We start from the raw sequence: 13,482 nt of genomic DNA, 5'->3' as shown, positions 1-13,482 counted from the left end.
AAATGTGATCAGTTACATATCACTTTGAATGCAAGCTAATTACAAAAGATTAAAAACATTCTCTGTTACATCAGGACACTGATATATTACATTCTGGAATGCAAACAAAAGTTAAAAGTGAAAGTCAAACACATTGTCGTACCTGCTCCAATAACTCTCTCAATGGTGATACATGATGCTTCTATCTCCTTGGCAAATTCGTGGACAGCTTGATTGGGATCCTCATAGGTATGTGGATCAATGTAAGTTCTTACTCCTGGCAGTTTAACTGTAAATATAAATTGGCATTAAAACAGAAGTAGTTGTGATGGATGAGCAAAATTATGAACTTTATTAACATGCAAGTATGGCTTAAATCTCTAATTCCTAGAAGTATTCAAACTGCAAGGACCAGCCCTTTCCTGAGTTACAGTTGTTTGTACAACTATATCAGTTTTATAATTTTAGAAATGTGTTTGCAGGCACAAGAAATGCATATGTGATGACATATCTGAGAAAATACACCTCTCAATGATAATACTTAGAAAGTCTCTGAGGCAAATTAAGACAATGTTATTCACCGAACTGGACAATGCAATACTAGTGCTTAATTTGCTGGTTTATTATTCTATATTTCATATGGATGATATTTGATATAATCACATTAGTATTAATTTTAATTTTATTCAAAATGATTTCAAGTAACTTTTCTGGTGGTATGGTGCAAAAAGGCTGACATATAAGTCAAAAGAAAGTATTCTGCTTCTCACTGTACTTCTGTCACTGCATAACATTAGACAAGACTGACGCTCTATGAGTTTCAGTTTTATCACATTTAACGGCTCCTAACACTGCCTCATCAAGTTTTTTGGGAATAAATAATATTAAATAAGATACGATTAGGAAATGAACTCAATGCTTTGCAGCATGAGTTATGGCTTTAATGATTTTGACATTTAAGATGGCAGAGTGAAAAAAACAAATATATTTGTCACTCACTTGGCAAATCAATTCACATTGCACCATTTAAGGAAAAATAATAAAATATCAAAATTCAACTCATTTAGGCTAGTTGTTCAAACTCTTTATTAAAACATGATTTTCTGCATTGTTTTTTAAAGCAAGATCTTTTTAAGTCATTTGAACCAAGATTGCTGCCACAGGACCTGTTCAGGTAAATTCCCACTGAAAGCTAGAAGAAAAAAAAACCTGAGAAATTTTATTTATTTAACCTGGTGATGCTACTTAATGATAGATTTCTACTCATTGTGTTGCTAGGAATTAGAATATGCCAGGAAATTTTATTTGAAATATAATAGTTATTTATATTAAGCAAAAAATTTTTATTTTGATTATAACAAAAGTATTATTTAAATAATTGAATAAAGCATTCAGCTATTGCCTAAAGCCTTTCAGAAATACCCAAGCCTGTATTCTTTACAGGAATGTAACAAATTGAACACTTTTTTTTTTAAAAAAACAATATTTTGGTCAGTTATTATAAATCTTGTAGCCTGAAAAGAAACTTAAATAACAATAAAGTGTCCCCTATTTTATTCTGTTTTTATTTTTTACAATTTGCTTACTGTGCCCATTATGAAAATGCATCTTTTCCTCTTCTGGATCTTGTTTTGCTTTGCTGTAGCCACACCGCCTGGAACAAAGTAAGCTAGAATTAGCCACATCTGAAAGTGGTGAATCAGTCACATCAAGCCCAGAAGCATGAAGCACAACTGAAATTATTGCAACCCTAAACTGATTTTCATACTAGTAGTTTGGAATGATGCCAATACTAGTAGTTTGGATGAGACCTATGTCCCTAGCCAGTGTTCCTCACTCAGCAAATAATCTTGCCTAGATTTCACTGAGAAGCCTGAAGCCATCCAAACCTGTTTTTAAACTTCCCCTCACCAAATACCGTATACCAGACATTGTTGTTCTCTTTTCCTCTTTTACTTTATTTTATTTTTATTTTTTGGCAGTTCAAAAGCCACTGCCTCTTTCTGAATGAACTGCCCAAAAATGTGCATCTGATCTAATAGTTTCTTGCCTTCATCACCCTGCACAATAGATTTTTGATTTTTGTTTTTCTCTCTACTGTTTTGGAATCCTCAGTTGCTCCACTGGCTGTTTTCCACTCACATCCACCCAGAAAACTATGAAATTCACCACAACTTGCAAAGCCTCTCAGCTTCACTTTTCAAACCTTTGTCTCTCTTCATTTTCTCAATAATCCACAAATTTGCAAGTTTTTGCAAATTTCTCTTATTACTAGGAAAAAAAATCTGTCCTCCTAAGATTCACAAATGACATCTTAACCTCTAAATACAATCTTAGTTTTTCATTATTCTTGATGGATTGAAATCCCTAACTACTTTTCTGATGCTTTTTGCTCTTCTCCACATGGATGTATGGACATTTTCATAGGTCCTCCACGTGAACCTCTCTGGTTCTCTCCCCTCAATCCATCTATTTCTATCCATTTAATTAATACTTCTATCTCACTGGTTTAATTTCTTTTGAGAGTTATGTTCTTATTCCTGGTAGATTTATTTTATAGGGGTATTCCACCAACATTCAAACTCAGTGGACCTGAAAATGAAATCAGTGCATTTTTCTTTACTTCTTTCAACCATAGTCTGCCTTTGCCTTCTTTTCCTGTTAATAACTCCAGTATGGCCTTGGTCCCTTAAAAACAAAGACTTATTCTTGTGTCCTTCACAACAAACTAGTGCCAAATCCCAGGAACTACGACCCATCTCTTTCTTTTCATTAACTCTAACATTTCCTCAATTAAGTCCTTAACATTTTTCCTCCACATTACTGTAAGTGCCTTCAAAATGATGCTCCTCCACTCTGTAACTCCTTTCCTAAACTCTACTAGACATGGCTATAGCCAAATTACAGTATATAAGATGCTTTTCTATTGCATTACCTATCTACTGCAAAATATTTAATGAAATAATAATATAAAGATTCCTAAATGTAGCCCTAACACACATTTCCTGAATCAACTCCAACTGTTCATCTTCACATGTACTAAATTTTCTCCTGAAATCTCCAGGATATTTCTCCATGCTTCCATACGTTTGCACATATTGGTTCCTTCAATGAGGATTTTCTTCCTAACAATTTCCAACTGTCAAAGTTCAGTTCCATTTTTTCCTTCTTCACGTTTTTCCCAATACTTAAACTTAATGTAGTATTTTCCCTTTGGAGCACAGTAGCTTTCTGCATCCCCTCATGTGATTTCTAGTCTACGCTGCAGCATAGTCATTTGAGTACGCTTGTTGGCTTCCTTACTGCTTTTTAGCTTCTTGAATGGCAACAAATTTTATTCATCTATAAATTCTTGCAGTGACCTGGCACCTGACTCAGAGTTGGCGCTAAAAATATTCGTCACATTGATGCATGAATAAATGAATGAGAGAATGATGTTTTGATTATGTCTACACAATGACAGGTGTTTGGAGAGGGAATGTGCTGAATGAACACTGAATTGATGATTAAGTGTACAACATTAAATAACTGGCTAAAATGAAAATATTTAAATTATTTTTAGTGAAACTCTAAAGAAGTGATTTTACTATTCATAAGCTCCCAGCAGAAAATTCAGTTTACTAAAAACAAAATTTCCATTGATTTATGCATTAAGAAAAGACAGCCAAATGACAGACTGATAAAATATTTTCATTACAAAATTGGTTGAGAACTACTGTGTGATGTAAATGAAGTGTCTATTACACATGTACTAACAGAGACTATTCTTTCATTACATATTCTAGGATGTATTTAAAATATATGTATATTTTGATATTAAGGGAATATATTTTGTTGTCATTTTACAATGTGTAACTACATATATATTACAAAAATGGCCAACCCAATCCATCTTTCGTCATTTTTGGAAAAAATACAGTTATCTGGCTGGGCGTGGTGGCTCACGCTTGTAATCCCAGCACTTTGGGAATCTGAGGTGGGCAGATCCACGAGGTCAGGAGTTTGAAACCAGCCTGGCCAACACAGTGAAACCCAGTATCTACTAAAAATACAAAAATTAGCTAGGCGTGGTGGCAGGCACCTGTAATCCCAGCTGCTTGGGAGGCTGAGGCAGAAGAATCGCTTGAACCCAGGAGCCAGAGGTTGCAGTGAGCCAAGATCTTGCCACTGCACTCCAGCCTCGGCCACAGAGCTAGACTCCATCTCAACAACAACAACAACAACAAAATACAGTTATCTTTATCATATTAAGAAACTGGCAATGTATTAGTAAAGTAACACTAGTAAATTTTCAGTAAACTTGAAGTAATATTCCTAACACATATAATGTTCTTGGGTGAGGAAAAATACACAACAGGGATCTCACGGCTTCAAATTTTATTCATAACACTTAGATACATTTGTCATTCCAGGGTCCTTAAGACATCTTAAATCACCTCACCAAAATGAAAAGGAGGGAAGAAACAAATACATTAAACCATACTGAAATTATATTTTGTCTTTCAAGCTAAGTTTTAAGTTATTTTAATACATTGCTCATAATTTTGCTAGATATAAAATTATTCTTTTAGCCTTTAATATATGTGCCTCTAGAGAGAACAGTTATTAATGTTTCTTTTTAATAATATTCTAAATACAATTGTGTAAAATTATCCAGAGATTTATGTTATTTAAATAGTACTGACAAAGACAACTTTGTTAGATGAATTCTACAGAGACCTGAAAGCTATACATGTTCTCACAATTTACATTAGAAAACAAACATCTATTCAACCACCTTCAACTCTCCCACCTTCAAAAAAATAAATAATACGCTTTCAAAATTGTATCCTCAAATAGCCTTTATCATTAAATAAGCCTCACGGATATTTAAATTACATGAAATTTCCTGGTATGAAAATGAAAATAAAACTTTGGATCTCACAAGAAAATGACTTGGGAATACCTTGGTGAGGAGCAGTTAACATTGCATTACCTAGGGTGAGAGTCAGGAGGGCAACTGAAAGGAGTTATTTTTGACTATGGGCATCTCTGGAGCTCCATAACATATACGGCTGCATATCACATTAACGTATGGAATTAAGTTCTGAAACCTCCTGAAGCATCATTAAAACAAGCCTCAACAAGAAACAGCAAATAAAAGTGCAGCTAGCAGAGACTGGTACTCAGGCAGCATTCAGTCTCACTGAAAAAGCATTTCAGGAAGTCTGTTCATTCAGTATCATGTTCTGTACCTGCTCCAGATGCATAATTTTAACAAATCAGAAAAACAGTCAATAAATACATCATTCTGTATGTAAATTTTGCCTCTCATTTTCTGGAAATGATGTCTTTTTTTCTGGATGGAAAAGAAACTATTTTTTAAATTTTGTTTCATATCACGATTTTAATGAACTTTGAAATTATTATACTAAAAACGTCTGTAGTGTCTGTATTTAGAGGAATCACATCCTCTAATTATTTATACTCATGTCCTTTTGGAAAACAATGTGCTTTTGCTCTTTAGTAATAGAGATGGGCAGGAGAAATTATTCATAGGCATAACTCATATTCATTAATTAATATTTATTTAAAAGTCCTAGAGAGAGATGCTAGATATATAAATATACCAATGACCTTATGGCTTATTTAGAAATCAACCCATTTTCTCCCATGCTTTTTCTAAGGATTTGGATAATACATTTCTGATACTATTAATGCTGATCTTAAAAATTTGGTTGCAGTTATAATAACAAATTTGGATATTTAAGAATTTCATAATACATGAAATAAAAAAATATTTATGTAGAGATGGACAGCCAATGAATAACTTAGTTCTTGAGTATAAATTTGGGACTTGATAATGAATTTGGGATATGAATGTCAAGAATTTCAGAGTACCAAGTAATGTACACAAGCAGTACTTTATAAATGGCACTCTTGTGACCAATGAGGAAAGGTAAGTGAATAGAATAGCCAAAACAGAGTGTAAATCCTTGCAAAACAATAGCCTCCATACTATCAGATCTTTCCATTGCTTTAGTCTATAGAAATATACCCTAAATAATTTTTTTCACCTTAATCTAAATAACGTAGAGTGGATCACAATAGGGGAAGAAGTGGTTTTGCACTTAATTTACTTAAAAGAGTGAGCATATGCAGTGTCTAGCTCAGAAATGGATACTCCTGTATTGTTTCTCTATTTTCCAGATTGATTAAGAGATGCTTTTCCTATACATTGAAGCAAAAATATTCAAAAAGCAACAAATTACAGTGAACATTAATATCTATATGAGATGAGAAAAAATAAACACTCTTAATTTAGCCTCGTTTAAAGCCACATTTCTTCACATATGCACACTCACGTGTTCTGACATAACAAGGACCTCAACCATTGCATAATGTTGTATATAAACGACAGTATATAAAGAATTTTATATACTGCTGGAAACTTGAAAGGAATAATACTGTTTTTTAGAAAGTACTTTGAATTTTTCACTTTGGGATTTTCTCCAACTAGACAAAGATAGGATTAATAAAAGCTCAGCTAACTTATCCTCATAAAATAAATAAGCATATGAACATTAAGTTATTAATGTACCTAATAAAAACTGAACATTGATTAACTTTTGTTTTATGAGCCAGTATTCTTCAATAAGAATGCCCATGAATAGTACTAAAATGGGGCATTGGATATTTAGGCAGTCTTGCTAGCAAAACTGTGTGAGTCATTTATATTTTCCTCATTTATAATACCAGAATATTGGCATTTTGAGTTCTTCATAGATAGATTTAAGTTAGACAAAAAGGGCAACTAATCTATTTTTACTTACTAAATACTTTCAGATATACTGATTAAGAGGAATTTACTTATTTGGAAAAACGTACTTCATTGGATATGGGAATGATGTAAGATTATACCACACAAAATGAGAAAACAATTTTCTGAGTTCTTATCTCACATTCGATCAAGGGTGCTAACAACCCTATGATTAATGCCATGTGAGAAGCTAAATTATATCTTACTTGATGTTTCATATATCACTTTGTATCTTCATATTCTATAAAACAAAGAATTTTAAAACTCTTAGAATAAATCTCCTAAAATATTATACACATGAAATGACAAATTGCTCATTAATAAATTCTTCAAATCCTTTTAGAATAGCTATAATAGGAAAACCTGAACAATTTCAAATTCTTCAAAATATGCAAAGATAAATTATACACTATTTTCTCTGTTGAATTCAATTGTAATTGACAGAATTTTGATATAACACGATCTTTAATAAAGTGTGACCTATGAAAATTAAGTGTCCCTGTTTTTTAAAAGTTTTATTCTAATGCTAGAGTACGTAACTTCCTATTAATTTTTAACTGTTTCATGGATGCCACTATTGGATTTCTCAATCTGAGGAGGCCCAGTTAATATCTCCTGTAGTCTGAAGCTTCATAGTTATTTTTTAAAATAGATTGGAGCAGTTCGTGACTATATTTTGCTTAGTAAGCCTTCCATTGAAATTTAATATACTCTATATACATGTCAAACAACACCCCCATCTGCCTACCACAAAGCACTTTAAATGGAGTTCTAGAATTATTACAAAGGGATGGCTTTATTCTTTATGCCACTTTCATGCTGTATAAAAGGGAAGAGTACTTCCACACTCCCCCCGGCAGATATCTTATAAAGATGAATAAAATAATTAATGTAAAATGTGTATGAAAATAAAAATTTTCTCATTTCACATTTCAAGAAACAGAGTTAATATAGAGAAAGGAAAATATATTGAAAAATTAGGATAATAGTTAATGTTTCAAAGACATCCTGATCCTTTGGCCAGAGAAATTTGTTTTGCTTGGATTTTGTTTTTAATTTCGGCATTGTATGTCTGAATTATGAGATACAATAGAGTTCATTTATTATGTCTCTGATTTAAAATATTTTTAAAATTAAAAAAGTCTTTAAAAATGAAGTTTATTATCTACAGATCACATAATAGGTAAATGCATAAAATTAGAATTTAACATCTCTATTTTCAAAATAGTGACTGCTTTTCCCTTGCCATTTAAATCCCTCAGAGGATGGAGTAAATAATATGAAGACACTGAAAAGCATGAAACCTAATGAATGAAGAAAATAATCTGACTAATTTGAATTTAAGAAATGCAAGAAATGGCTACTTTGGGACTAAGGGATATTTTAGATGGATTTATAATAAGTATTATGCTATAAATATACATTGGTTTCTGTAAGCACAAACACAGATGAATATCTGAGGATAAAGGGTAACATTAGAAAGTAGAGACATTATTACATTAAAACCATCAGTTCAAAATTGGTTGTTTGTAAAAATAGATTGTCTTTTTGAGAAGTAAAACTATGATTAGAACGTTAAGTTGGTTGAGATGACAATAAAGGCAACGGCAACTTAAACAATACCTTTGCTAAAAATGTGGGCAGCCTTGGGGATATGGTGCTTAAACTTTAGGCATCTGAGTTTCATTCAGAAATAGTACAGAAATAGCTTTTATCACTGGGTAGATTTCAGTCAAAGCAAGGAGAACATTTGGAATATTAACATTATGTTTATGAATGTCACAACAAAGCAAGCAGGCAACTATACTGATGAAAATAATTTGAAATAAAATGATTTAAAAAGGCAACATGTAATTACAAATATCATCTTATAAATGGCACACCATGTATTTTTAAACTGATGGATGTGGTTTCCTGGTGGGAAACATGAAAGATCAAAAATTAGAATCGCAGAGACTTGCAAAAGTGTCAGCACATTGGAATTGCTGAGCCGAGAATCTAGATGAACGGTTTTGAAACAATGTTCTTCGGAACCCTAAATTTCCACAAGTTATCTCAGGGTATTTCTAAGAGTTAATGCATTTACAATGGCCAGTTTTAATGTATAGGTATCATATTATATTAATGTCAAAACTAACCACATATATATTCATGAGTGATCTTTCAAGACACGAAAAACAATGGAATTCTAAGATTAAGAATGTCTACAAATTTCTGTTGTATAACTGTAAATGTGTCTCTTCACAAATGATGATGATAGAATGTTTTTGAAAATTACTGACATGGTGATTGGAAATGCTGGTATGATGAGACATGCAAAATTAGGTGACGGGATTTCAGATTTCTTAGTATTTTACTGACTCTCCTAGATAAATGATTCTTCTTAGCTCTTAATATTTATTAAGTAAGATTATTTTCTTCCTAGTGCTTTAATCTAAACAAATGTCATCCTTAATAGAAAATTTGTAGTAACTTGAAATTATAAAGTGAAACTTCACAAAATATAGCAATAAAGCATTTTTAGTCCTGATTCCTATCCAGTAAAAATTTTGGATAACTTTTTTATTGTTTATATAAGCTCAGTTAAAGTTTGTTTCTTTGGCTTTAATTTGTTTTATTTTACCAAGAATATATTTTTTAATATTTCCGGCTTTTCCAGGGGGTCTTTCCATGAAGACTGGTAGAATTTTACTGAGTGCCTAAATGCATTTGTGACTAAATCTTTTTTATTTTTTTTCACAAACACACACACAGGCAAATACACATGCACATATACAAACAAACTCATTGCCTTCACAATTTCTAACATTATTGGAAGAAAGATATTGTCATCTTCAGTTTACTGGTGTGTTCTTTGTAAAATAAGAATTCTGCCTTTCTATTTTCCTTCTTTTCTTCTATTCATTTTATAAACCACCTGAAGCCAAAAGTACAGTAGAAAAAGATGCTATCTTTTTAAATCAAGAATTTCAATCTGGCCAAAGCTAGCCTTTTCCAATACTTTCAAAGCCATAGACTCATAAATGTTCACACTTTCATTGAAGCATTTTTGAGATGTAGTTCAAGGTAAGGCATCAATATCAATGTTCTTTTCTAAGTTGTAGATTCTGCTTATTCTGCTTCAGAGATAATTTATCTATGTTAAAAACTATAATTGACACTAAAGTAGAATAGACAATTCAATGACCATTTTTAGTTTTTCATAGCACAGAAACACACACACATACACACACACACACACACACACACACACACACACACACACTGTAAAGCCAAACTTTATACTATAGCTTTTACCAGATTTTAGTTTGTATTTAGTTTGACACTGAAGCCCCATGCTCATAAGAATTTCCCATGTAAGTTATTAGGAACAAATCTTTACCTTCATATTAAACTTTAAAACTTTCTCCAAATTCAAAATTTTTAAGAAATTGACAAAATATTTCTAAATTACATCATCCTGTGTTTGTTCACTCTCTCTTCTTCTCAGATCATTGGCATCCATTCCACAACTTCTCACATTTGCACATCTGTATACACTCATTCACACATGATTTTTTAAGCAACAAAAATTACTTTATACCTAGAGAATACATCTAACAATTTAAAAAGCCCCTAGGAAACTCTATAGTTCTCTAATGTGCATTAGAAATCTTTTCTTGGCAAATTCTGACTACAAATGACACTGGGTACAATAGTGCAAGGATTTAGACTATTTAGTCTAGAAAGAAATTATCTGGAGTATTTCACTTTTCACAAAGTAGCTCCCATTGTGTAGGAGTTCCAATACATCTGTGAATAATCATAACCCCAGATGTATACTTAGGATTTGTATTTATAAATAATTAAGAGTATGCCATTTGGACACTGACTGAAAAATGTGCATATTTTCTACTTCATTGGCATCAAAGTGAGAATATCACTTCCAATATCTGTAATCATTCAAGCTTAATAAAATTAGGTAAACAATTTGAAATTACATGTGGCTTTGTTTTCCAGTGCCACGTGTATTCACAATGATATGACAATAGAAGATCCAAGTTATATTGTGGTCATTCCATGGTTTTGGGAAATAGAAAAGGTGATTTTGCCTTGACAGAAGTAGCGTTCTACTTCCACGTGTGACATGATTTTTACTTCATGGAACAACAAAAACGGTGACATGTTAAATGTAGAACATATAACTATAATCTCATAACTCCCTAGTTTAAATCAGGACCACAGTAAAAGCCTCAGAAGAGACGTATGAATGCTTGACATAGGGATGATGTGCCATACATATAATATTTATTTGAAATAATCCATTGTGAAATCACTTGTTAGGATTCACTTTGGGGAGCCAGCTTTATTCTACTCAAATGTACACAAATGGAGAAAGAAAAGGAATGCCGACGGTAATACATATAGGTGGACATCACATAGGAGTGAAAGTGGGAGGGAACACTAACCATATTAGGCTTGGATGGGCAACAGCGCACAGGGAAGAAGCCCTCCCACAGCCACATTCGCAGCAACTGAAAAGCAAACAAGAGAGCCCAAGATAAGGAAGAGATCCCACTCCCTCAAATATAGCATAAAGACACTATGAATTTCCTCAGGTGTCTGCTTTCCTTTTCAAAATCAAAAACCTCTAAATGCATACAATTAATTTTTTTCCACAGTGCCTTTCAAATTAAGAAGCATTTTATGGATTTAAGAAATACAGAGTTGTAGTAAATTGTTATTTTTATTTTGCTTAAAGTGGTTATCCAGTAGGAGATGTCATGAGCCAATATATTTGAATTAATTGTATGCAATTAATATAGACATATAAATAAAGATGTAAGCCCATTCTAATATATCTCTCCTCAGAAATTCCCTCAAAATTTACATCGGAAGAAATCCTAAATAGCCCTTTAAATACATGTTTTGCACATAGCCTACAACCTTGGAAAGAGTATAAAGACTTTCTCATGCGACCCACTAATTTCTTATGCCTGTGGTATTACTTATCATAGCCTATTGAAAATGTTAGGCATACATAACTCCCCAGATCATTTATTGAAGCCTACCAATTTAATTTTACATTTCCAGATTTAAAAACAGTATCTCCAAATATATATTTTCAGAGCAGTTGCTATATAAAAAAGCAAACTATACAGAATACATGCATTTTTCCAGATATTGCAACAGTCAAGGTTCTTTTAATTTTTCCACATATTCATAGTAATAAATCCAGGAAATACAAAGTAAACTATTTTATAAAATGCACTTTATTGATAGAAAACATGTAAACTGGTGGCAGAATAAAAGACATAAGTTATTTAGTGCTTCGATGCATTCAATTCTATGTATTTTTTAAATGAGTAGCATTCACAGTGATCTCAACAGAACTATAATGTGAGCTCAGTAGAGATACGATATACCAGCAGGTCCAGGCTTTCATTTAAAATCTGTTTTGAATTTTCATTTCTAGAAATGTATCTATTCTATTTTATATCAAAAAAAGTAAACAAAACATAAACTTCCAATAAATTTGCAAACACTAATGAAGATAGATGATTATTTCCAAATAAAATTCCAATGGATCTTTTCAAAGAAAAAGTAGACAATTTTTATATATTTTCTTTTGTAGCACTGACAATATTTTAATTTGTAGTACTACTAAATGTCTGAGGATTTGACTGCTGTCACTAAAATGAAATTCTAATAAAAAATTGCTATGTAACATTTATTTCCAATTTGTCTATTTATTATAATATATTTTAAAGAATATGCCAAATCATTATTTTCACTGTAGAGATATTGAGAGTCAGAGTTACAGTATATCAGATTATTAAAACAATCAAAGAGTAGTTAATACATCTGTAAAGTATTTTGGCAGATCTTGATATACTCCTTTACAATAACACCTGTTGCATTAATGTCTCCAACAATTACTAAAATTTTATGTAAGTTAACTTTCCTACCACTTCTGCCTCGTTGCAACACTCAGATTAGGGGTTGGCAAACTACAGAGCAAGGGCCAAATCCAGTTCACTACTTGTTTTTGTAAGTACAATTTTATTGGAACACTCACTGCTTGTTGTTTATGGCTTCTTTAGTGCTGCTGTGGCAGAGTTGAGGAGTTGGGGCAGAGAACGTAAGTCTTATAAAGCCTAAATCAAATATCTGGCCCTTTAAAAACCGTTTGCCCTCCTTTGTTAGACTGCTAGTTTTCTGAGATGAGAATGACTGCTCTTGTTTGCTTGTTTTCTTTCTTTCTTTCTTTTTTATTTTTTTGCATGGTTTAAACTCAATGAATGACACTTGTAAGCAGTCAATGTTTTACCATAATTGGTATTAACTAATAATAAAATTACCTCAATTTACTGATATCTACTAATGTAGAAAGCCTGCATATATGGGTTCATTTCAAACAGCAGTTTCAACCCAACAAAAAAATGAACAATTATTGGTTGTTAACAAATGTATCCAATTGTTTGTTAATGAGGAAAAAAAGATGTCATTTCCTAATAAAATACAAATATACTCCTAGTTGAAAGTGTGCACAGTTTATAAATTCATATAGAATTGTGCATGGGAAAACAATAACTGCATCATAATTGGCTATTATCTCATAGAATTTGTCTAACACTTGGTCAGTGAAATAAATATGTCAAGAAACACATAAACAATTCTAAAAATAATAACATTTTATAAAGTTATCTTAATTGAAAAAATAA

At 31.9% G+C, this 13,482-nt stretch overlaps 1 protein-coding gene across 7 annotated transcripts in view; it reads right to left on the bottom strand.

Moving 5' to 3' along the window:
* Positions 1-13,482, bottom strand: part of EPHA5 (EPH receptor A5) — a 351,336-nt gene that overhangs the window by 46,580 nt on the left and 291,274 nt on the right. For 5 of the 7 annotated variants that reach the window (XM_019025962.4, XM_019025963.4, XM_055384166.2 and 2 more), the window contains 3 exons: positions 11,227-11,292; positions 1,566-1,633; positions 143-268 (listed from right to left, as the gene is read on the bottom strand). In XM_019025962.4, coding sequence (XP_018881507.2) covers positions 143-268; positions 1,566-1,633; positions 11,227-11,292 — 260 coding nt within the window. The remainder of the gene's footprint in view (positions 1-142; positions 269-1,565; positions 1,634-11,226; positions 11,293-13,482) is intronic. The other 2 variants (XM_019025965.4, XM_019025966.4) reach the window with 1 other exon arrangement.

This window comes from Gorilla gorilla, chromosome 3 (genome assembly GCF_029281585.2).
Source record: "Gorilla gorilla gorilla isolate KB3781 chromosome 3, NHGRI_mGorGor1-v2.1_pri, whole genome shotgun sequence".
In the NCBI taxonomy this organism is placed as follows: Eukaryota; Metazoa; Chordata; class Mammalia; order Primates; family Hominidae; genus Gorilla; species Gorilla gorilla.
The sequence above is the reverse complement of the archived record's forward strand: the minus strand, read 5'-3'. Positions and strand labels throughout refer to the sequence as shown.